Genomic DNA, 25,543 nt, shown 5'->3' on the forward strand with positions numbered 1-25,543 from the left:
TCACTGGGTGAGCTTATAGCTCATATCGTCTAGTTGAGATGTATGGGAATCAATTTTGTCTAGTTGAGATGTATGGGAATTTTGGCAAACTGCAAATCGGACATAGTAATAACCTTAAGGCCTGCTTTGTATGCAGCAGGAACTAAGAACAGAATTAAGAAAGGACAAAAGAGAGTCAAGTGTCAGGTAGGATTAGTTAAATGGTAATAAAGAATCAGTAGCCCGTATTAAATTTTCAAAGGCTCTTTCAAGGATCTATTTAAGAGTAATATATTATATTAGAGTGGTTGACCCAATGCTCACATTCCACGTATACAGAACTGAAAACAATAACAACACATGAAGGAAAATAACAAATGTTTCCTGGATTTCAAAGCAATGAAGAAATTTTAGAAAGTGCAGAACTTATGACATTTTGGTTAGTTATTGTCAAAGTAATCCACTGCAAGACCAGTGGATTATTTCTGTTAGCTGCATATGCTCTTTGAACTAGTTTGTCCATTTCGCAGATTTGAAACCGGAGTTTCCCGAAAGGGGGAACTCTTCCACCTCACTCAGCTTAAGTTGAAAAGTCTTGATAAAAGGTTTCTTGCATCCTAGGTGGGATATGAACCAAAGGGATATGAACCATTGTCAATGCTAAATGAGCTATGGAGGCTTAAAAGAATTACAATAGGAGGAGGTTGATATGGTTGAGATATAAGTTACTGTGGTATTTACCAGATGGATAGTGAGATTTTCCAAAAAGCTAACACTGGAAGAGTTGCACAAGGAATTTTTATTTTTATTTTTATTTGTTTGTAGAAAAATAGAATAGCATTCCTTGTGAATGCTATTTTTCAGACAATGCATTTTGAAAACTACATTGCCTGAAAAGACATTTCAAGGAACAGTTTGAAAGTAATAGGTATGGCTCTCTTGCAATTGGTTTTGATAAAATCATTCAGCTATGCATATAAGTCAATGCATGTGTATACAAATTTGCAACAATAAACTTAAACCCACCAAATTTTGAACGGCCATTCTATTTGAGTAAGGAAAGAATAAGTTATATGCAGCTCCAAAATTTCATTCTTTCCCTTATGAAGTTTTTGATTAATAGTTCAAGAGCTGTTAAGAACTACCAAATTTTGTATGGCAATCGCATTTAATTATGATCGAAGGGCAATTTATTCCATTCAGTTTGGAATTTTTTGCCCTCCCAGGTGATCAAGAATCATTGGACCACAATCATATTTTGCATAGTTATTGTTTGATCAGGTATAATACTTGAGGTATAATATTTGATCTCGTATAATACTTGACAAGAAACGTTCTTCCCTATACTCAAGCATAAGCATAACTTCAAGACTTCCGACAATGCAAAACATTATGAGAAGGGTCACTATCCAGCTGGCTTTAATGTTTGAGTTCTCAGTAGGAGCTAGACTGAAGAACTAAATAATGGTAGAAGTTATTTTCCTTATATAAGTTGAAAAAGAGTCACATTAGTTATGAAGTTACATAACACTCATTCTTACACAAGGGTTTAAAATAAGAATATGATTTGGTTAAAAAAAATCACCATGCACTATTTTATACAGTTTTTGGCTTAAGTATCAAAAACTATTTGACCTATCAAATTTGTAGGTCTACTTCACCATGGAAAGACAATGGGCTATTTGCTATAGAGCTCTTTGGTAGTTTTTTTTTGATCAATGAAACATTCCAATAAAAAAAAATAAGTTACTTTAAGACTTCAAACATTATCTTTGAGATAATGAAATATCCTTGAAAGACTTCAAGATTATCAGACTTCAAACATCTTTGAAGTCTGATAATCTGATGTTTAAAAAAAAAAAAAGTATTAAGAAGCATACATACCCTATTTTGTACAACTAAGATTTGTATTGAGATGGGCTGTTGTGTATAATTTTGGAGAGAAAAAAAAAAGCCTAGTTTAAATATATTATCTGCAATTTGAGAAATTAAATAGGGAAAAATAATTTAAGTTTGATAATTCCTGAAGTTAACTTATTAAAAAAAAAAAAATTCTTAAACTTGATCATTGCTGGATAACCTTCTGGTTGATTACATAGTACCGAGTGTTATTTTGATTTAATTTTTAAATGATATATTTAAGAAAGTAGCTTAAAAAGTCAGGCATTCTACAATTTATAGGACATTTTTGTGTGAAATCATTCAAGCTTGACATTTGCAATTTTTTTCTCCTTCTCATTGACTTTCTCCTTCTCATTCACTTTTTAGAAATCTTATATCTGTTATGAATATGTCCAGTTTTTTTTTTTTTTAATCAAATCTAAAGCATGAAATAAACAGTTGTAGCTCTGTAACCTAACAATTAATTGCTTACAAACTTAACATCTCAACTTTAGTATCACATTTAACATCATTAGTTGCTAATCATTGTATACAAGGATTAGCAACTAATGTATACAAGGCAAACTATTAATACTGACTACTAAATGCAGTAAACAGTTATTTGTTTTTATGTGGAAATTTATCCATAATTTAATTTTTTTTTTTTAAATTAAAAGCATGTTTTCCTTATGAACTGTAGAAGCTGTTCGACTTTATGTTTAACAAATTACCTTGTAAACTTGCTATGAATATTTTGCGTGTGAAAAGTATGAAGTGGGTTACACACACACACACATTTATTTACCGGTGCCATATGAAAACTTGAATTTAAGTTTAGGATATAGATTATGTTTACTAAGTCATTTCAGAGACAAACTGATTTAAGATTTGTTTGTTTTCATAATGACAACAGCATAAAGCAAACTTAACTATCATACCTTAAGATGACCAGTTGTAGAACTATGATAAATGCTGATGACTAGATCCATATTTTATCTAATTATTATAGATGGACTCACTCAACCAAGAACACTCATTCACACTCTTAGCATTTGTAACACTACAGTGATGAAATTTCATTCACTGACCATTCTCCATATATAACTTACTTTGCATTTCCTTCATCACATCCATATACCATTAGAGATTGCCTCTCATCTTCCTCTATGCATCATCTCCACACAATGTATATGGTCTTGTCACAACTAGTGAAAATCGCAAAGTTTCTGTATTTTAATCTACCATCACACCCATTAAAAATTCATGTGGAAAATCAGATGAGTAAGAAAGTTTTTGTACCTTCACTAATTTACATTAGTTGCTTCTTGCCCATCCACACAATCAAAATACAATTTTTGCATATCACTCCCAAGCCACCATAAAGGCTGAAGACTCATCATGGGAGGTCAAACACCAGACCACAATTAACTATCACACCTTGCCTTGAAGACCTTGTGTGGGAGCACTCACCATCCACTCCAGCAAGTTGCATTCGTTCACCACCTGCCAAGCACAAAAAAAAAATCTTTCGCTTCCTTATTCACCTGTGTAGTTTTCAGGAATGATTTCTTGTTCTTGCATCATCCATTATTTCATAGGCTCCTCTCACCAGCTTTTGTCTCACTCATACCTCTCCTATCTACGAAGCTCTGAAAATCATATTCCCTCAAGCATGCAATAATATTTCAAATTCCCCAAGATAGTCTTATTTGCTTCTGCATTCTCCCATTTTTTCTTATAGCCAACATAGCCAGGTAAAACAGATCTGTGCACAGATATCTAGATGAGGCTGATTAATGCCTTATACGGTGGAATCATCTATACATGTCAGCATCCTTTGCATTATAGCAGTAATTTTCTGGGATAAACTTTACAACATGTCCCCCAAACTTCAGTTCCCTATCTATCCACCAAGATCCTTACCTCATCCACTTTTTCCAAAGTGAAGTTTCTCCAATATCATAAATTCATCTTTTCTAGATGGATTTATCATATTGGCACTTAATAACATTGAAATGACATCCCCATTCTTCAGCTCAAAGTATCACAACTTATTCAAATTCTGATGTAACATCACATCAGAATTTCCTAAGATTGCTCACCTTAATTTAACATCATCAGCAAACAACTGAGTATCCCCTCTTGCATCTTAAATTATATCACTGATATATAAATTAAACAATAATACAGTAGTTCCAGAACAGAACCTTGTGGTATCCCACTTGCCTATTTTTGGAATGCTATCCCCCCCCCATATGTAACTCACTGGCTCCTATTAGTCAACCATCGCCTGTAATCTTGCTGCCAAATGACTATCATTCCCATCCTATTCAGCAACAGTTTTACTATTTATATCCATGTGAATTATTTCAGTTTCTATACTAGGATGTGTAAAACCAGCTGCTATATAATGAACTGTTCAGTGTATAAATTAAATATGAAGATTAAGTGAATATTATCTATAAAAGCAAGAGATGTTATAATATAGCTGATTTCTTTCAAAGTTTATTTCTCAAATAAACTTACACTATAATAAAATTATCAGAGTAATGACAAATAGTCACTCTCAGAAATTAATCCAGAAGTGAAACTGGTTATTTTAATGATATTGACCAAAGCATTAAATAGTACTCTAGTTATGTACACACAAATCATTAAAATTATGACAACAAACATGAGCAAAATATTATTCATGAACACAGACTACTAAATGATTTACATGATGAGGAAACTAATGGGTTTAAAGCATTTTACATCTTAGAAACCACGAAGAAGCAACTTGGTTCTCACTAGAAAAAGAAAAAAAAAATGAAAAGTGAAATAACTTCACTGGCTAATGTTCTTTTGCCAGCATTTTTAATTCACATTATGGTGAGTAAATGGTCTTAGAGCTTGCCATATCAAGAAGTCAGGCATAAAAATTGTCTATTGAAAATAAGCTATAAAATAGCTATGTTCTGGTAGTATCAAAAATGCAAGTTAATTTTTGATTTTTTTTTTGTAGTAGATAAAGCTATCTTATATATATATATATTTCTATATTTAGATATTTATAATGTAGTTTCCATATTTCAAAAGGCACACACACTGCCCTGCTCTCTGATGCATTCTTCACTAAGCAGCACAATCATTACATTTGAACATAAAATTCATCCATGAAAAAAAAAAGTAAATTTATAAACAAGAGTATATAAACATGAGAATTTGTAAACTGGTGCCATTCATTTAGGAATAGATAAAAGCCATTTTTCTCTAAATGTTTCAAATCAACAGTTAAAAAAATTTTACTAAGATGTAAATTACCCCCCTCCCCCAACAAACTGGCAGCAGTTATTAAATCTTATAAGTCATTCAATATTTTTTATCAGATACTAAAATGCTGCATAAAGACAATTTTATTCAAAAATATAAAATTTTCATGTCTCATTCTATAATAGATTCATAAACCTGAGAACAAAAGCAACCACAAAACCTAGGGTTGCTATATCGCATTTAGTTACATATCATTGTACAAAGACCAATTTACAATAGTTAATAAGAACAACTGTTACAACAAAATGTCACAAGTAGCACTGAAGTTTGATTACATGCTGACAAACTTGTCAGAGAGAGATGACCAGTGTAAAATTTTACTGAATGGCATTTGTTTTTAAAATTTAACTGATATTTGCAATTAATAAATGAAACAAGGATTTCAGAGATACGACAGTAATGAAGCAACTTAAAAATTGGGCATTTTAACAATCGATAATGTTTAACTTATCACAAAAAAAAAAAAAGGTGCCCACATATGTTCTCTAAAGTTTGAACACAGCTAGGAAGTTTCATTCTTGCTAGTTTCATTAACTTGAATTTATATTGCAAACTCAACTTTAAATGCCATATAAGTATAATATATATCAACAAATTTGAGAAAAAATGTAAAATGCCATTCAGCACATGTTGCCCAATCACTTCTTTGAAAACACTATACATGGATCCAGAAGTCAGGACTTTTCAAATATTCATGCAATTGTCATTCTAATATTTAAGTTGCAATGATGTTCATTTGCTATCACAGTCTTAAATTATGACTTACAAATTAAGGCAGTGCTAATCAAAGTGTGGCTTGTTTTTCTTAGTTATTCCCAACATTTATTCCACTGTTGCTTCTTCATTTTCTTGAAGTTAACAGGATTTACAATGATGATTTCTAAGCAATATATACATTTGGTGCAAAAACTGCCCCAAACTGCTATGATTTCGAATCAAGTGGCATTGTCTGTTGGGCACATACTTTAGCATGGACACGCAAAAATTCTGGTTTACTAGCTTCCTCCTCTATTTTTGCAGCTTCCCTTTCTTCTTGCTGTAAAATATAAGAAATTGATTATGTAAACTACATATACATACATATATACACAACAAAATTATAAGGCACATTAAAGTTTTTAAAAAAATCTCTAAAAAGACATGTACCTCATATCCTAATAATGTGCTATATGTTTTCCAACCTTTCATATATATTGGTCTGATATAAACAAAAAGGTGGCTATATTTTAAACTGAGCATTACGTTAACTTGATATTATTTCCATGCCTCTACAGAGTTACACTCCAGAAATTTAATATCTCTACAGATCACAACACACCAGTGTGTACACTGTTAATTGTAACCAATTCTCATGCTTATTGTGGTCTGTGTGTTCAACCTCCTGCAGTGAAGTCTTTGGACTCCATGAAGGCTTGGAAGTAATACTAATACTTTATCAACCTCTTTTACTTACAGTTTATTTTCCTATGGTGACCAGAGATTTTCATATTACTGCTGTATAATTCTAAATATTTGACTAGGTACTTCTTGATTGAAATCTTCCCCTCTTGGCTGCCTTCCAAGTCAGTATACTTTTATGATCCTTCTCACCAATCAATGGTAGTTTTCACATCTCATCAAAACTATATCTGGTCAGGCTATTAACAAAACTTAATCCTAAAACAACTGTTTATCACATGCTGCATATGGCAGTTATCACTGAAAAACTTAAAATTCACCTTTTGCTTTCATACAGCCTTCTTTCCAACCCATCTTCCCCTAATTAAAATCTCCAAATAGGATTCTTTTTACATGCCCATTCAATTTGTTTAAATATTTCTTATGCTGTTCATTGCAATCTCATACCAAACACCCTCAAAGCTGCCATTGCCCTTTTTTTTTTTTTTTTTTTTTTTTTAACTCTACCACAAGCAAGTCCAAGTCTCCTCCATTATTAACAATAATCCTGCCCTCCCACTTCTCCTTTGAATGTGGAGATCTGATATAAACAATATTTTTGAAGAACACCTTTAGCATTCAAAACATTTCACTCCATACATAACTCACCAACTACTATCAGCTAGTTATCCTTGACACCAGGCAATTCATCCCCATTCTCAATTTCAGCAGCAGTTTGTCAACACGTGTATTCTAATATATTTGTAAAATCTAGAAACTGACCACAAGCATCTCTTGTCCAGTACTCATTACTCTACTATAAAAAAGTAGAAAGTTATTGAGGCAAGATTTTCCCCTTAACAAATCCATGCTGCTTTCTAGAAAGACTTCTATCATATTAACCAGCCTGATGGCCAAGGGATTAGCACATACACTCCAGCCAATATGTTGTGAAGTAGAGTTCTACCCTTGGCATGAATGTTTTGTAAATATTTTTAGGCTGGAGATGAATTTCATTATCCAGTGTGGCTTGAAATAGTAAATAAGGTTCCTAGTTTGGTCTCTAGAACAGTTTCTGTATTATAATCCTTAGCTTACTCACTATACTAAAATGCCATAGGCTGACAGTTTCATGAGCAGGATTCACATAATATAGACAGAGGGAAGGAAGCAGTTATACCACTGTACAAGTTTTTGAGCAGACAACACAGACACCAACTTTTATACATAGCGGTGTACAAAATTTGGTGTCAACATGCAGTATTATGACTGCATGTTAAGTGACCTTGAGATTTCGAAGCTACAAACGTCCTTTTTACTTGCTTCTGCAAGTAAAGTAAAATGCTAGGTTATGTTGTAATACATTTAAAGTGGATTTTGCATAAACAAATTTAAAGGAAACTGCATTTTGTTAAAGAAAAATTTCTTTGCCCTATTAATACATTAAAGATACCAAGAAATTATATACTTGGTTTTAATAGTTTTCGCAAGGAAGCCAAACAATATTTTGCACATGAAATATATTCACGTCTGAGCTACCTTGTATATAGAGGCTAATGACTTCTTATCCCTTGCCTTAGTATGTATTCCATAATGCAAAGTGCACACCCTTTTTCAGATATGTATAATGCTGCTGATGAGACCTAAATAAAGGTCAAAACTGGTCTGGGTAGTGGTCCTTCCCAATATGCATAGCATTAAACATGTCTTTGCATTATGGGATACATACTAAGGCAATTGATATGAAGTCATTAGCCTCTATATACAAGTAGCTCAGATGTGAACATATTTCATGTGCAAAACATGGTTTTAATCCTTTTCCCAAGGAAGCAAACCAAAGTATATAATTTCTTGGTATCTTAATCTATAATAAACCTAAGGTAAAAAAATTCTTTTATCACAAAGATGTTTTACTAATGCTTATGTTTCGCTGATTTTCAACTGAGCATCGTCAGAGCACAACACTTAAATGCAACAGTGAATGAATGAAACAATATAATTGCAAAAGACAAAAGATCTAGTCCTATTTTTGGCACCCTCTAACGAGAGGAAAAAAACAGCTACGCAGGAGTTTTTCTTAGGATAGCCCGTCTCCCAAATTTTTGGCAAATTAATGCAACCATATTTGTTAAGGTTGGGAGAATTCTTCAAAGCCATTGCCGACTCAAAAAATAATCTTTCAGATCTATAACGACTCCTAAATAGCACAATCGTTTTTCTCCATCTAATCCTGTGTGAAGGAGTGTCCAAAGCATGGTCTGCCAGTCCCAACTTGCCATAGTAATAGCAGCGAATGTATCTTTCATGTTCTTCCAGGCGGATGTTCACTGATCTTCCTGTTTGCCCATAACATGCCAAGTCACAAGGAACTTCATACACTCCTGGGTGTGCTAAAGGGTGAAGTTTATCCTTAGGTGAATGGATCAGAGTTGCCAGCTAGACATGAGGTTTGAAAGTGGTGCGAAGGCATGTTTCAACAATACTTTGGCTATCTTTTCCAACGTACCTCTGATATAGGGAATAGAAATGGTCATGTTGTATTCTTGTGTATTAGGGAAGAGCAGAGTAATGGGCCTATGTAGTATTTTATCTATTTTGTAGGGATTGTAGCCGTTGGCTAAGAACGTAAGGCGCAGATATTGGAGTTCTGTGGTCAGAGCTGTATCGTTAGAACAAATGGCTCTGGCTCTGTGTGTAAGTGTTTTTAAAATGCTGTACTGTTGAACTGGATGATGATGCGATTGTTTATGTAGGTATCTTCCTGTGTGTGTAGGCTTTCTGTAAATAGAAAAAGATAGTGATCCATCTGAAAAGCAGGTGGCTATTGTGTCAAGAAATGGTAAACACTTATTTGATTCTTTTTCTACTGTGAAGTGCATTTTGGGGTGTTGGCTGTTCAGGTAGGTGACAAAAGCATCCAAAGTGTCTTGTCCATGGGACCAGATGGCAAACACATCATCTACATAGCATAACTGCACTTGTGGCTTGTATGTAGCTGTGGTAAGTACTTTGTTTTCAAAGTGTTCCATGTAAAAATTTGCTAATGGAGGAGAGAAGGTGGAACCCATAGCAGTACCATTAATCTGTTTGTAGAATTTTCCTCCCCATGTAAAGTAACCTGCATTCATGGTAAATTGAAATAATTCAAAAATATTAAGGGGAAATTTAGACTTGATTAAATCAAGAGTGTCCATAAGTGGTAGATTGGTAAATAAGGAGGTGGCATCAAAACTAACCATTATGTCTGAATCTTCTAGGATTAGATTTTTAACCAGTGTTTTGAAATGGATTGAATTTTTTACAAAAGTAGAGGAGTTGCCAGTCAGGGGGGAGGGGGAAGCAACTTGGCTAAATGCCGGGCCAGTTTATATGTAGGACTATCTATGCTATCAACTATGGGGCATAGGGGGATATTAGTTTGGTAGATTTTTGGTAATCCATAAATACGCGGTGGTTTAACACAAATTGGTTTTATTTTCCTGATGATTTCTTTGGGCCATGATGTCACTTTTTTCAGTAATTTTTAGACTTTTCTTTTGAGACATCGTAGGGTCTATGTATGATGTCAAGCTGGCAACTCTGATACGCTCGCCTAAGGATAAACTTCACCCTTTAGCACACCCAGGAGTGTATGAAGTTCCTTGTGACTGTGACTTGGCATATTATGGGCAAACAGGAAGATCAGTGAACATCCGCCTGGAAGAACATGAAAGATACATTCGCTACTATTACTATGGCAAGTCAGGACTGGCAGACCATGCTTTGGACACTCCTTCACACAGGATTAGATGGAGAAAAACGAATGTGCTATTTAGGAGCCGTTATAGATCTGAAAGATTACTTTTTGAGTCGGCAATGGCTTTGAAGAATTTTCCCAACCTTATCAAATATGGCGGCATTAATTTGCCAAAAATTTGGCAGACTGGTTATCCTAAGAAAAACTCCTGCAGAGCTGTTTCCCCCCCCATTAGAGGGTAACAAAAATAGGACTTTAGATCTTGTCTTTTGCAATTATATTGTTTCACTCACTATCATGTGTACAAGTGTGTTGTGCTCTGTTGATGCTGAGTTGAAAATCAGTGAAATATAAGCGTTAATAAAACATCTCTGTGATAAAAGTGTGTGGTGTTGTTAATACCATGAAAAATAAGTCAGGAATAACCAACACCTAAGCTTATCTGTTAGACTAAGGTAAAAAACTTTCAACAACTTGCTCTACGTAATGTCTGCATATAACTTATTGCTATTGACATCACAGGTTCCTCCTTGCTATAAAGAAAATCAATTAATGTGAAATGGTATTATCTGAAATGAATCTTAGAAATGTACCTATACAGGAGAATATATATTTGAAACAGATTAAATGATTAGAAGCTGAGAGATAAAAATAGAAACACTATTTTATTTTTAAATAAACCACGCAACTAGTTTTGTCTTCTTAGATGGCGAAACTCATTGTGTGCATAACATGAGAAAAATACCAACAAACATTGCAAGAGAAAATCTATATATTAAAACACTGAATGTAGTAATACAAGTTTATGATCTTGCATTCATGGGCACTGCATAAAATCTGAGATTTCTTCCCAACTTAAATATCAGACTTTAAAATTTTTCAGGATATGACAATGTATACTAAAATATTAATTAAAAAACTTGAATCAATACCTTCTAATATTTCAGCAATGTTACATTGCCATCTTCCAGGAACATACAACTATAATATGGGCACACAGGCACTAACAACGAGCAAATGAGGCTGAAGAAGGCAACTGATGTTGGTCCTAGAGGCTTTAGAGAAAGCAACTGACACAATGAAAAAGGAAAAGTTGGTCCTTGTTGGGGATCTAAATAGCAGAGTAGGAAATGATTGTCATTTCCTACTCTGCTATTTGGGAGCTGCTGAAAATTTGGAGAAAAGAGCAAAGCTAATAATAATGGCAAACACCTGTTGGATTTCTGCTCAGGACATGGACTGGTTATTACTAACACCATGTTCCAACATAACAATGTGCACAAATTCACATGGAGAGAAGAAAAGTGTCATTGACTATGTTATTGTTGATAGCGATGTTTTCTTCCTGGTGCAGGACACCAGGGTGTATGGAGGATTTGAAATTGGAAGTGATAACTATTTAGTCTTGAGCAGGATAATATTGAATTTCATATTGAAAAGCAAAGCATGTAAGCAAATTTTAAAGCAAATAAAAGTTGAGCAGCTCTCAGATGTGAACTGTAGACTAAAATACACAAACATGATTGAAGAAAAAATGAAAGAGTTTGAGAACAGGAACCAAACCATGGAGAATCAGTGGCAAGCACTGAAGAAAACACTAATTCAGCCAGAGAGGCATGTGATGAGGTTGTCTATAAGGATAGAAAAATCAGAACTCCATGTTGGACACAGGAAGTTAAAGAAACAGTGAAAGAAAAGAAGAAAGCATATCAACAGTTCCTGGCAAATAAGTCAGCTTGTGCTCTTAGAGAATACAGAGACAAATGTAAGAAAGTTAAACACTGTGTAAAACCTACCACCTTCGTGAAAATAAATATCAAGAAGGTGGCAGGATATTCTGTAGTAGGTTGTTGAAGCTCAGAAATGGAAGAAAGAGTGTTGTAAAAGGAATTAGAGATGATAAAGGGGACATGAAAAGGAGAAAAAAGATATCCTGGAAGTATGGAGTAATTACTTCGAAAAATTGCTAAATGCAACAGGCAACGATGACAGCACAGTGGTAAAAAACACTGACCATTCAGTGTTTTTTTCAGAGGCATTCAGTCAGGAATACATATCATTACTTGAAGTAGAAAAAGCCATCAAAAGCCTGAAATGTGGAAAGGCAGCAAGAGTAGATGATATTCAACCAGAAATACTCAAGTACTATTATTACTGGCAACTCCATGGAGTCGTTAGACTCATCGAGGGAGGCCCTAAACATCATGTCAAGAACAACTATTCAGCTTCTACACAGTATCTATCACACTTTGCCTTGAACTCATTTACAGTCATGGCACCCACAACAGACTCTGGCAACTTATTCCACTCATTCACCAAGTAAAAACCCTAGTTCTAACAACCTATACTAACCACACTCTTGCCAAGTTTCCGTGGATAAACCCTAGTCCTCAGACCTGTTCTGAAAAATATCCTCTGAATTAATCTTATAGAAATCCTTCAGTAAACTGAATGTCTCAATCATATCACCCACCTATCAACCAGTTTCTGCAACCCACAAATCTTCAACCTGTTCTCATAAGGTTCATTCCATAGACCTGTTATCTTGGTCACTCGCCTCTGGATCCTCTCCACCTCCGCCCCATCAAGAAAAACCCTAGTGCCCAGATCTGGGCACAGTAGTCAAGATGGGGTCTTATCAAGGCTTGATACAGAGGAACAATAACTTGCTTGTCTCTGCTCATCAAGGTATTCTTCAGTAACCAAGTGATTTGATGAGCTTATTTAGCCACTTTTGCAATGTGCCCCCTAAACTTCAACTCCCTATCCACCAACAGTCCCAAATCCCTGGCCTCGTCAATCTCCTGGAGTACAGTTCCACCAATGTGGTATACTGCTGCTAATCTTTTCACCCCAAAATGCATAACACTACACTTTGCCACATTAAATTGACATCCATTCTCCATAGCCCAGTCCTCCAATCTATCCAAATCATTTGGAAAAATTTTGACATCATAATTTAACTATTGCTCTACCCAACTTTGCATCATCAGCAAACAAATGAATAGTTCCTCTCAGATCCTTTCCGATATCGTTAATGAACAAATTAAATAGTAGCGGACCAAGAACAGAACCCTGCGGCACACCACTAGTCACAGATCATCTTTTGGACTCTGCTCCTAAAGAAACTCACCATCTCACCAACCTTATATCCATCCACATATGCTGCAGTTGACTGATTAGAATTCCACATGGTATCCTGTCAAAGGCTTTAGCAAGGTCCAGCAGTATCACTGCAAACCCATTACCCTTATCCAGTTCAGCCGTCACTGTTATAAAACAGTGAGCAAGATACTGAGGCACGATCTACCCTTCACAAAACCATGCTGTCCCCCATACATTATCCCATTATCATCTATCCATTCCTGTATTTTTTCTGGACTACTTTCTTCAAAAACCTTGACAACGACTCCTGATATGCTAATCGGTCGGTAATTTGCAACAGCAGTGGAACCTTTTTTATGCAGTGGTACTATTTTCCCTACTTTCCACCCCCTCGGGACTAACCCAGACCAGAGACTCAAATTAAACAAAATGGTCAAGGGCACTGACAATTCTTTGGTCGCTTCACGTAAGACCCGAGCTGGTATACCATCCAATCCCACAGATACATATGGAGGTATAAAAGTTTTACAGTGGCTGCACTGCATAGTTCAGAAGGCCTGGACAGAGGGACGAATTCCAGATGATTGCAGTAGAGCTCTCATAGTACCCATATAAAAAGGGAAATAAAACAATGTGAGAATTACAGAGGTATTTCTCTACTGAGTGTTTGTGGTAAGATATGTGCAAGTATACTTTAAAAACGGTCGAGAAGGATTGTGGAAGGGAAGCTTGGTGAAGAACAAGCTGGATTCAGGCCAAATAGAGGCTGTCAGGATCAGATTTTCACTTTATGACAGATAGTTGAAAAATCATGGGAATATAACAAAGATCTATATTTAAGGTTTGTAGATCTGGAAAAGGCATATGGCAAGGTGCGAAGAGAGAAGCTATTCGAAATGCTACAGTTATATGGTGTCGATGGGTTTTATATCAAGCAATACTACTTAGTCTTTATTTGATTAATGTTTTATGTTAAATATTAAATTTAATTAATGTTAGTTTAATGTTAAATTTGGTGTCAGACAAGGATATACATTATCCCCTCTGTTATTTATTATCTATATGGATCACATTATGAAGGAAAGTGGTATTAAATCTGATATCAAAATTGGAGATGTTAATGTCAGCTCTTTGCTTTATGCAGATGATGTTATAGTTCTAAATAAATCCGCTACAAGTCTGCAAGATTCTCTGACTAAATTGAATAACTGTTGTAATAGATATGGTATGAAGGTCAGCATTAAAAAGATAAATACAATGAAAATAGGCAGAAACATTGAAATATCAACTGCATTGTGAATAGAGAACCTATAGAACAAGTAAAACATTTCAGCTATTTAGGCACGATTTTTAGTGAAGATGGTAAATTAAATATGGAAATAGACAACAGAATCAACAAAGCTGGTATGGCAGAAAGTCAATTGAATAAATTCATATTGGAATAAGAGAGAAATTAGCCAACACTAAATTAGCTGTATACAAGACAGTATTCAAGCCAATTTTAACTTATGGATCGGAGAGATGGGTCAGAAGTAAAACACCTGACTAGAGACTGCAGATATGAGAGTCCTGAGAAAGATTAAGGGCATGAACAGATGGCACAATGGCAATATCATATTAAAAACGAGAATATTAGAAAAGAACTTGACATTGTCAGTATCCAGGAATGCATTAGCAGAGCTAATCTCGGGTGGTATGGTCACTTAAACAGAATGGAAGAGGAAATATTAGCAAAATAAGTGTTTTCTGCCAGATTGGCAGGAAAAAGATTCAGAGGAAGGCCAAGATATAGGTGGATTGATACAGTAAAAAGTGCCCTAGAAGACATATAAGAAATATAAGATCTGATAACATTGGAGTCTTGACAGGTAACAGACTGATTTGGAGGAAAACTGTAGACCGGAAGTTAGTAATGATGTAATTTTTCATGTAGTACTATCATATCCTGTACACCCCTTGAGGATAATATATATATATATAAAATCAGGAATTTGATGAAAAATCTCAGATTTTATGCAGCACCCATGAATAAAAGGTCACGCCTGTAGTAGATTAGCAACATATATAGGTTAAGGATTTTACTCCTATTTTCATTTAAAAATTTTTTTTTAAAATTTAAATTAAGGGATATTACATCCCATATTGTTTCATAGCCGAATAAGAAACTCAAAGAGTTTCATGCCGAATATAGAAACTATATAAATTATATTACGTAATAAAACTATATTACGTCGCCGAATTGGAGCCTTTGGCTCTTCATATAAGTAATTTATTAGAACACCTTCTTGGCAATTCTTATAGTAGGGTATGTAAGTTCTATTTGCTACAAACTTGGTATTATCCAGGTCTACCTACTCACTGATGAGACCTCAATAAAGGTCGAAACTAGTCTGGGTAGTGATCTTCTCTCATAACATAGAACAGTAATACAGCTCCTAGGAGCTGGGTTTCGCATTATGGGTAAATATCAAGAACAGTGAAGGAAGCTTGCTTCACCCTTACTATAAGTTGCCCTGGTGTTGCACTATCCAGGTATGCTTGGACTCGCCGAACTTTATATAGTTTCTATATTCAGCATGAAACTGAGTTGTTTCTTATTCAGCTATGAAACAATATGGGATGTAATATCCTTTAATTTAAATAATTTTATGTCGCCGAATTGAAGCCTTCGGCTCTTCGTATATTTAGTTTTTTTTTTTTTTTTTAATCTGAAAACCATAGTCTAGGAACCAAACTTATTTTTTCATTTCACTTCAGGCCTCTGATAAGCAGGACAGTGGTCTCACACCAAGCTATGAAATTTGTATCTCACATAAGTGCACAATTACCCATGTCAGGATTCAAACCTGACATGGGTAATTGTGCACTTATTTCCTCTTCAACCAACCAAGTCTGTTGGTTGAAGAGGAAACTAAATGATCTACCAACCAGGCCAGTAAACACAACGGATTATTCAGAGTGGATGGAGAGAAGTTATGGAAGTTTCATTATAAAATCATGGTGAGCAAGGGAGTAAAGCAGGAGATAGAATTATTTTGAATTACAGCTGAAGCAACAAAGATTATAAAAGCTACTGTATTATGTCTATCAATTATGTGTACATTTTTCTGGCAAGTCAGCCTGATTTGTAGGATAAAAAACCCTTCTACTTCCAAATGCACAAGGGAATGAGAAGCAGATTTTTTTTTTTTTTTTTTTTTTTTTTTTTTTTAAATGCAGAGTGGATTGTGATGAATGTAGAGTAAGAATGTTTAAGGTATAATACATGTTATTGGCGTAGTGGAACCTCCCATGATCAGACATGCAGGTCTGTTCAGAATCATGGTAATAAAAGAAACCAAGTCTCCATGACTCAGTCAATAGCATCAGCACCCCCTTAGGCACAAAGGATAACTCTTTCTGTCCAAAGGATAAAAAAACAACTCACCATTATAAGTAAGGATTGGAAGTCAGTTTTATGTGGATGCAGCAGGGATTTACCTCCCAGAAACCATTTCATTCTACAAACAAGTAAACTAGCTAGAGAACAGACAATCACATGACAGCCACAACATACTATGTAAAACATCAAGTTTAGTAAACAAAGTTTATATCTCTCAGAATCTTTTTATATATGATTCAATTTTGTCAAGGAAGAATAGATAGCTTTTATTTTTTATATAAATAAAATACTAAAGAGTATTTAGCTTTTATTTACAGGGGAAAGCTGATAATTAGCAACAATAAAACCAGTAATGGTAAAACAGAATTACCCACTTTTTCCTCCCCATTTCTGACAAGGTTTATTAGCCAATTCCTTGGACATATGGGATAATTTTTCAACGCTTCATTAAAATACTTAAACATTTTAAAGTAATTATAAGCTTAAATTATTATCTATAATGTGATATGGAAATTTCTAAAGCCAAAAATCAAATTAAGAGAGGTAATAGGAGAATCAAACTAAACTATAAATTGAATTATTTTAATTCACCTCTTTAAAAACTTCAGTTTATAATTTGCTTAGTTTACTTCACTAACCAGCCTGTCTTATTAACTCTATTAGAGATGAGTGATGGTTGGTATAAGTGACCTGAGATGGTATGAATTTTTTAACAAGGGATTTAAGATTGATGATAGGGGCTGTGTAGCAAAAAAGTGTGAAAGCAAAAATAGCGTATTGTTTCAGTATAAAAATGCAGAGTAGAGGAGAAGAACAGTGATAATGAAGAGTTGCCAGAGTACCTGATGATAGCAAACGTGTATGAAGAGTGACCTGGAATGTGGATGCTTGAAGTGCATTTGGGAATAGAAAAGAGCTGTGTGTAAGATGGAATGTATTTGAACAGAGGGATGCAGACATTTGGAGAGCCTTGTTTTTTGGCAAGTGAGTTTGTTAGGGTAAGAAACTTAGAGTTGCAAGAGTTGGAAATTTGAAGTTCAATAGGACACTGCAAAAACAATCCAGAGAACTACTGCAATATGGAGGATTTTGACCAGCAGAGATAAAAGGGTGATGGTTCCATAGTATAAAGCACTGATGAAATGACATCTGCATTACTGTGTCACTAGAAAATAGATATGATTGTCATTAGATAGGATTGAGACAGATGCTGAATGGCATTTGAAATTGACACTGGAGAGATTTTTATATGGTAGAAAGAGGTGAAGGCAGAAAGACAAGGGGTCATCTTACGGATGATGCAAAGCTGGGAAAGATTATTAGTAATAGTGGAGATGCAACAGCCCTGCAAGAAGATTTGAATAAGCTAGACAGATGGGAAAATGAATGGGGGGTATCTGTTTAATGCAGCAAAATGTAAGGTCTTGAGGTTTGGGAAATATCGATGGGACACTGCATACTCTATGGGAGGAGTTATACTGGAGGAAGTAGGGGAGACAAGAGATCTGGGGGTTAATGATTGATAGAAACCTGAAATTTAGAGGACATATTGCAAAGGTGGTGAAGGTAACACAGAGGATTGCTGCAATAATGAGAAGGACACTGACTTGCAGAGATAAAACAGTTATCATTCCGTTGTATAAGACCCTGATCAGACCACACTTGGACTATTGCTCTCAGATTTAGTTTCCAGGATTTGAAGGGGATAAATTAACTGCGGAAAGGGTACAAAGGCAGATAAAGATGTTTCAGGATTGTAGAATGATAGTTATGGGGATTGGCTGAGGGAATGTGGACTGCAAAGTTTGGTGGATAGAAGAAGGAGAGGTGATATGATTGAGACTTTTAAACTGTTGAGAGGTGGTTACAGGGTTGACACTGAGGCGTTCTTTCACTTGGTTGAACAGCGGGAAGGCGTAATGACAAGAGGCCATCCCTGGAAGTTACGAAAGGAAACTGTGAGCAAGAGGGTGAGGAGTGGTTTCTTTGCATGGAGGGTGGTTGAACCATGGAATGCATTGCCTGATAGAGTGGTGAGAACAAGAACGGTCAATGAGTTTAAGGAGTGGTATGATAGACTTTGCGTTTCTTAGGGGGGACCTCCCCTCAATGAGTCTTGATAGACTTTGTGTTTCTTAAGAAGGACCTCCAACGACGAGTCTTTTGACTCCATGGAGGCCTGAATAATAATTTGTGGAAGTTGCAAAAGGAAGTAGTAAGAGCTTGGAATGCATTGCCTGAGAAGGTGGCAAGAGTGAAAAATAGCAGATGAGTTTAAGGAGTAGTACAATAGACTATTGTCCAAACTGGACCTACCATGATGAGGTATGACTCCATTGAGGTCTGAAATAATTTTCAAATATGAATTATTTCAAGCTTCCCTTAGAACTGCATATTTACACATCAAGGTTTTAGTTGTTTTTTTTATTGTTGTTTTATATCAAGATTACTACATCCACCAAAACCACCGCATCTATCAGATTCACTGTTCTTGTGGCATCTGCCAGACGGGAAGGTCAGGAGAGATCTGCATGGCTGAACATATAAAAGATGTTGAAAAAAGAAGGAAACACAAATCAGGTTTAGCATTCCACACAGCTACTACTGGCCATCAAATACTCTGGCAACAGACAAACATGTCATATGATGATAAGAACTGTTTCACAAGAAAATTTAAAGAAGCTGCAAAAATGCTTAGAATCCCTACACAGTGCAATAAAAATCAAGGCTTGATTTTTACATCAAGTCTGGTCTGCCTTTATCAAAAATTTAACTGCCTCAGACATAACACACACACGAGCCACAGAATGTGGCAACTAGCATTGTTCCAACAAGCGTATGGTAACAAATGTATCATTTTGTATTTGGGTTCTCAATTAATGAACAGTTGAAGTCAAAAAAACATCTAATTGATTTAATTATCAATAATCTTTGGTTGTTGTGTTAAACTTTTATACATCATTACCCCCTGATGATGTAGGTCTTACAATGAATGAAACTTGCAGGGTTTTTATCCTTTTATTTTTTATTGTTTAATAATCATGTGGTCTCAATACCAAAAACTATCTCCAATACTATGGGCATTTTGTGTGCCTAATTTTGCTATTAAAACAGTCCATATGAAATGACAAGACAAATACTAAATGTATTAATGTCAAAGGCAGAGAGGAATTATTTCCAATATACTTTTGCCAATAAACATAGGAAAACAATGGAATGAAAAATTTTTTTTTTCTTCTAATAATTCTTGAGGCTAGTACTGGTTTAATAACAAAAATTATTGGATTACGGTAGATCCATGTGACTAAACACGTTACAGCCAGCTTTTTTTTAAATGAAAATCCTACTCAAAACAAGCTTTGCGTTGAGTAGAGTTGAATTACATCTGAAGCAACTAAAATTTTGAGGCCAGTCTAGCTGATTTGCAAGATGAAAAACTAACAACTTTTTGCACGAGACCAGATAATTCACTTTCAGTAAAAAATAACAAACATAACAGTTCATGTCCTAGATGAAATTTAAGTCCAGGTCAAGGGCATTACTGATATTGTATGAGTTATAGAGCTTCTACTCCATGATAGTCTTTAGCCTATAGCACATAGTAAGTATCATGGGTAAACGAAGGACCAATTTGATAATTGGAAAATATATGCAACTTTTTCAAGCCACTTCAGGCCTTTAAGAAGTAGGCCTGAAGTACTTGTAATACACCAGTATAAAATACAGTTTGAAACAGATGAATTTCCAATTTCAGATCTTTTCATAGTTTTCAAAAGGAACTATATCTTGATGACTGTGATAAATTTACATTATTCAAACAAATCTATTGGTGCTTTTGTAAAAAAAAATATGGTGTGCGTGTCAAAAGATAGTGCATTTATGAAACCACAGCACATTTAGGATTTATTACATAGTTCATTTATGAAACCAACTCATTTGAGTTGGATTCATAAGTGCACTATGTAAGCACTACATGTGATTTTGTTGTGTCAAAATTTTCTGCTAAAATAGCCTGATCAAAACTAAAATTGAACTAACTTGACAAACTTTAATATCTTAAATACCAGCCAAGTTGTATTTTGCCAATAAAAATAATTTGATTGCAATGAAAACTGAAGCACACTGAAATCTTGCAAATATAAATCAAATTTTATTAAATGCCATCCAAACCAGAGAAATTATTACTATATATATTTGGCACATTTTGCCCTTTTGTGACTGTAAATAGTTCAACTGAAAAAAAAAAACTGGGATGACTTGAATAAAACTAATATTTAGATGCTTGCATATTCTACAACAAACTAGAAGACCTATCTAGGTGAGTTTCATTCTTTTATTAGTTTTACTATCGTGAATAACAGATTAGCTTTCTCAAAGCAGAATCATGTACTTCTATAATTATGCAGTCAAGATTCAACACATTCAATACTGTTAGTGTTAATAGTTGAGGTGCTCAAATATGAATTAAGCATACTTGGCTGTGATAGGCTTGCTGTCCTATCACATTAAGAGAAGAGGGTGAAAAATGAATATTAGGAATCTCTCGAAGTACTAACATTAAAGAAATTTAAACATCCCATAGATTACATGAATTGATTTAGATACCAGAAGTTAATAAATGATACCAAATGTCAAAATCTAGGTCACAACTTCAACATCCTCCCCTTCTCATCACTGAAAAGGGTAGGATGAAGTTATGAGATGAAGTATAAGGGAGTAATGACAAGCATGATTTATGGATCTTCACATGGAATATTATGTTTGCTTGTTAATGCAAGGAGTATCACAAATAATGATAAATTTGTAGTATTAACCAAGTCCTTGCATTCCAGAGAATAGGCATATGCAAAACTTGGTTAACTATTATAAAGGCAGGAACAGAAATGGAGAGATAGGAGCTTCCATGAGGATAGAAAGTATCATTACTGTTAAGGATAAAGCAATTATGACCACTCAGGGTAGAAGTGAAAGATGGCAATACAGTGATGAGCTTTGAGATTTGGTGAGGTTGAGATAAATAGAACAGGGTGGAACATAGAGGGCAATGATTGCAAAATGTTTAGATAAATTGGTTGGGCAAGTAAAGAGGGTGACCCCAATGGAGGATTTTAATTATGGGAACACTGACTGAAAAGAAGAGTAGCATATGGCAGCAAAGCTGGATAAGAGACTTACATATGAAGTACAAAAATATCATCCTAAGAGAATTGCACAAACTGATATGTGAAAAGTTTGTGTACAAATTATGAAAGATGAGAAAGATAACAGACCAGTGAGACAGATAATTCTCACATGGGACACTTTTTGTTTTTTGAGTTGGATCAGTGACTGACTGTTGGATAGGTATCAGAAAATTGTTAATGTGGTTGTGGTATCCTGAAAGAGAAAGGTCACTAGTGGTGTGCTGCAGAGGTCAGTTTTGGCCATTTTTGTTCAATTTGTATGTTAATGATATTGTGGGATGGGTTTAACTAGTGATATGCAGCTGTTTGCAGATAATGCAAGACTGGGGACAGAGTCAAGCAGATGTTATGGCCTTACAAGAAGACTTGAATAGATTGCATGAATGGGCAGGCAAGTGGAACTATCAGTTCTGGGTAGTGACCCTTCCCATAATACATAACATTATACATATCTGTAAGGATATGTGCTTTGCATTATGGGATACTAAGGCAAGTGATGTGAAGTCATTAGCTTCTATATACGAGTTGCCCAGTTCTGAAATTACTTCAGGTGCAAACTTTGTTTGCTTACACTTGGATAAAGGATTAAACCAAGAATATAATTTCTTGGCATCTTTAATTTATAGTTTATTATGATTATATTAGTATTAACATTAAAGACAAAGAATCATTCATCTTTATAACACCTCCATTAGTCTGGACTGGTGTTAAATATGGTCACATGGCTTTCACAAGGTATAAAGAGACATTGGTTACAGGTCACTCAACTTTCTCCAAACTATTACATAAGCAGAATACAAATTGGGATGTGGGGATGAGAGAATATAGGCTTAAAGTTTGATAGCCAAGAACAAAGACTCGCATTCCTGAAAGCCAAGTAAGAGTGGTCAGCAAGAGTGTGGAAGCCTACATTGTTCATGCTGTGTAGTGAATAAGTGGAGGGTTGCAGCAGGAGTGACTGATTAAAATCAAGCAGAGAGAGAGAGATTATCAACTGTGCTTTGCAAATGCATGACCCTCCCATGATGAGTCTATAGAGGTAATATCCAATAACATGTTATTGTTTGAGTGAGATCTCCTATGATAAGTAATGACTCCATAAAAGCTTGTTAATAAATTTAAGTGACATGTTTAACAAGAGTCAATGGTTTGACTAATCACATAAGTGATAAGAGAAATTCGCTGGTAGGTAATGGCTTCATGTTCTCATATTAACCTGAAACATTTGCTATGAGAATAGACTAAGGATTTGTGGAGTAAGAATTTTATACAACAGAATGGAAGAAACATTTTAATACAGAGAAGAATTGCCATTAGAAATTAAGAATATAGTTAGCAAAAAATATGACTTTTTTTTGAGTGGTAAATGAACAGAATGGATTGCTTGGTAAGTGGAAAGGCAGTGTTAATGAAAGGATTTAAGAAAAAGTGTGATAGGCAGTGGGTGCACTGATACAACAAGTCCTAATTTTCATAGTAATGTAATGCTTAAATGATAATAAAATACTGTTTTATTGAGCAGCTGTTCTTGTAACTAACAGAACAATAATTCTGCCAACCTGTTTGAGCTTGTTAGCTTGCTCCTCTAATTTCTTTTCTAAAGCACTCCGTTTATTCAGTCTCTCCTCTTCTAATTCTTTCTTTCTTTGGTCCTCTTTAAATTTGTCCATTACTTTTTTAAGTTCTGTCTTCTGACCCAGGACATTCTTGCCTCTGAAAAAAAAAAAAAGGAAAAAAATAATACCAGAGTGTAAGATGAGATGAGTATGAATAAAGTAAATGTTCCTCTCCACTTTTACCTTAATCAAATTCAAGCAAACTAGAATTAAATACAAGTTCCCCCTCCCCCATCTCCACACACACTTGCCAAACAAAGTTTCCATATTTCACTTAATATACTTGGTTTCAAATATATTCACTGTTTCTGATAAACTTTAATTTACTAAATAAATTACATAGGCAAAGTGGATATTAAATCCAACATTCCAAGACCAGGTAGAAACCTCAAGAGCAAAAACCCTCATTCAGTACTAAGGAAATTGAAATGTTGAGAAATGTATTTTTTCTAAGTGAACTCTCAGTCGGTGCACAAAAGTAATTACTAAAGAAAGAGCCAAAAGGCTTCATTTCGACAATGTAAAATTAGATAGGCAAAGATATTAAAATCTAACATTATTTCAAAGCAGAATGTTTGTAGAAACTAAGAAAGTCTCTTCAGCTGACTGTAGAGCTTACCAGAATACAATCTTCGGCATCCCAGAGTTACCTTAGTATGAACTACTTAAAAGACATGGGTGCTGCTCAAGCATCCACATATTCATCTTTTATTAGTCCATTTGATAAAAGATTTCACTGACCTGAGAGCTGTTTCAAACTGGTTGGTTCTCTACAATTACAAAAAAATACATTTCTCTGACATTTCTATTTCCTTAGTACTGAATGAGAGTTTTTGTTCTCTTAAGGTTTCTGCCTGGTCTCCGAAGAGAACCAATCAGTTTGAAACAGGTGTCATGGCCAGTGAAACCTTTATCAAATGAGCTAATAAAAGGTGAATATATATGGATGCTTGAGCAGTGCTCAAGTCTTTTAAGTAGTCCATACCAAGGCAACTCAGGGATGCCAAGGATTGTATTCTCTTAAGCTCTCAGGTCAACTTACAAAACTTTCATAGTTTCTACAAAACATTCGGCTTTGAAATAATGTTGGATTTAATATCCACTTTGCCTTATAATTTTACATCACTGAAATGAAGCCTTCTGGCTCTTTCTTTATTATTACATGACACCTCCAGGGAGTCCAAAGACTTTTGGAAGTTTATTTTGCACTTGGTTAGACCATAATAAATTTAGTTTAATCCTTTATCCAAGTGTAAGCAAACAAAGTTTGTACCTGAAAATATCTTCAGGACTGAGGTAAGGTGGTACATCTCTTGGCAACTCGTAGCAAAGGTGGACCAAGCTCTCATCACTCCTTGTCTCAGTATCTCCCATAATGCAAAGCACATCTCTTGCAGACATGTATACTGCCAATTACAAAATTATTAAGGGAAGGGCCACTACCCAGACCAGTTTCGATCTTTATTGCGGTCTCGTCAGTGGGAGGCAGACCCAGAGTGGTGATGAGTTGCCAACCGATGTACCACCTTATTAAATTACTCTGGATTTAGAGTAATTTAATAAGGTGGAATATGTTGGAAATTTATTTTGCACTTGGTTAGACTATAATAAATTTAGTTTAATCCTTTATCCAAGTGTAAGCAAACAAAGTTTGCCCCTGAAAATATCTTCAGGACTGAGGTAAGGTGGTACATCCCTTGGCAACTGGTAGCAAAGGTGAACCAAGTCCACCTTTGCCACGAGTTGCAAATTTAATAAGGTGGTACACCGGTTGGCAACTCGTATAGATAAATATGAACTCTCCGTTGCTTTTGCCTTAGTATCACCACTCTGGGTCGTCTGACTCCCACTGACGAGACCTCAATAAAGATCGAAACCGGTCTGGATAGTGGCCCTTCCCTTAATGCATGGCAGTATACATGTCCAAAAGGAGATGTGCTTTGCATTATGGGAGATACGGAGACAAGGAGTG

At 35.0% G+C, this 25,543-nt stretch overlaps 1 protein-coding gene across 2 annotated transcripts in view; it reads right to left on the minus strand.

Annotated features, from left to right (window-relative positions):
- Positions 1-4,345: 4,345 nt before the first annotated feature.
- The window catches only part of LOC150108491 (protein FAM107B-like), a 202,836-nt gene continuing 181,638 nt past the window's right edge, over positions 4,346-25,543 (minus strand). For both annotated transcript variants that reach the window (XM_090415904.1, XM_090415902.1), the window contains 2 exons: positions 23,515-23,668; positions 4,346-6,208 (listed from right to left, as the gene is read on the minus strand). In XM_090415904.1, the coding sequence (XP_090272030.1) occupies positions 6,095-6,208; positions 23,515-23,668 (268 nt within the window). In that variant the 3' untranslated portion in view covers positions 4,346-6,094. The remainder of the gene's footprint in view (positions 6,209-23,514; positions 23,669-25,543) is intronic.

Source organism: Typopeltis vanoorti, chromosome 3, assembly GCF_054136105.1.
Source record: "Typopeltis vanoorti isolate ZY-2024b chromosome 3, IOZ_Tvanoo_1.0, whole genome shotgun sequence".
Lineage (NCBI taxonomy): Eukaryota > Metazoa > Arthropoda > Arachnida > Uropygi > Thelyphonidae > Typopeltis > Typopeltis vanoorti.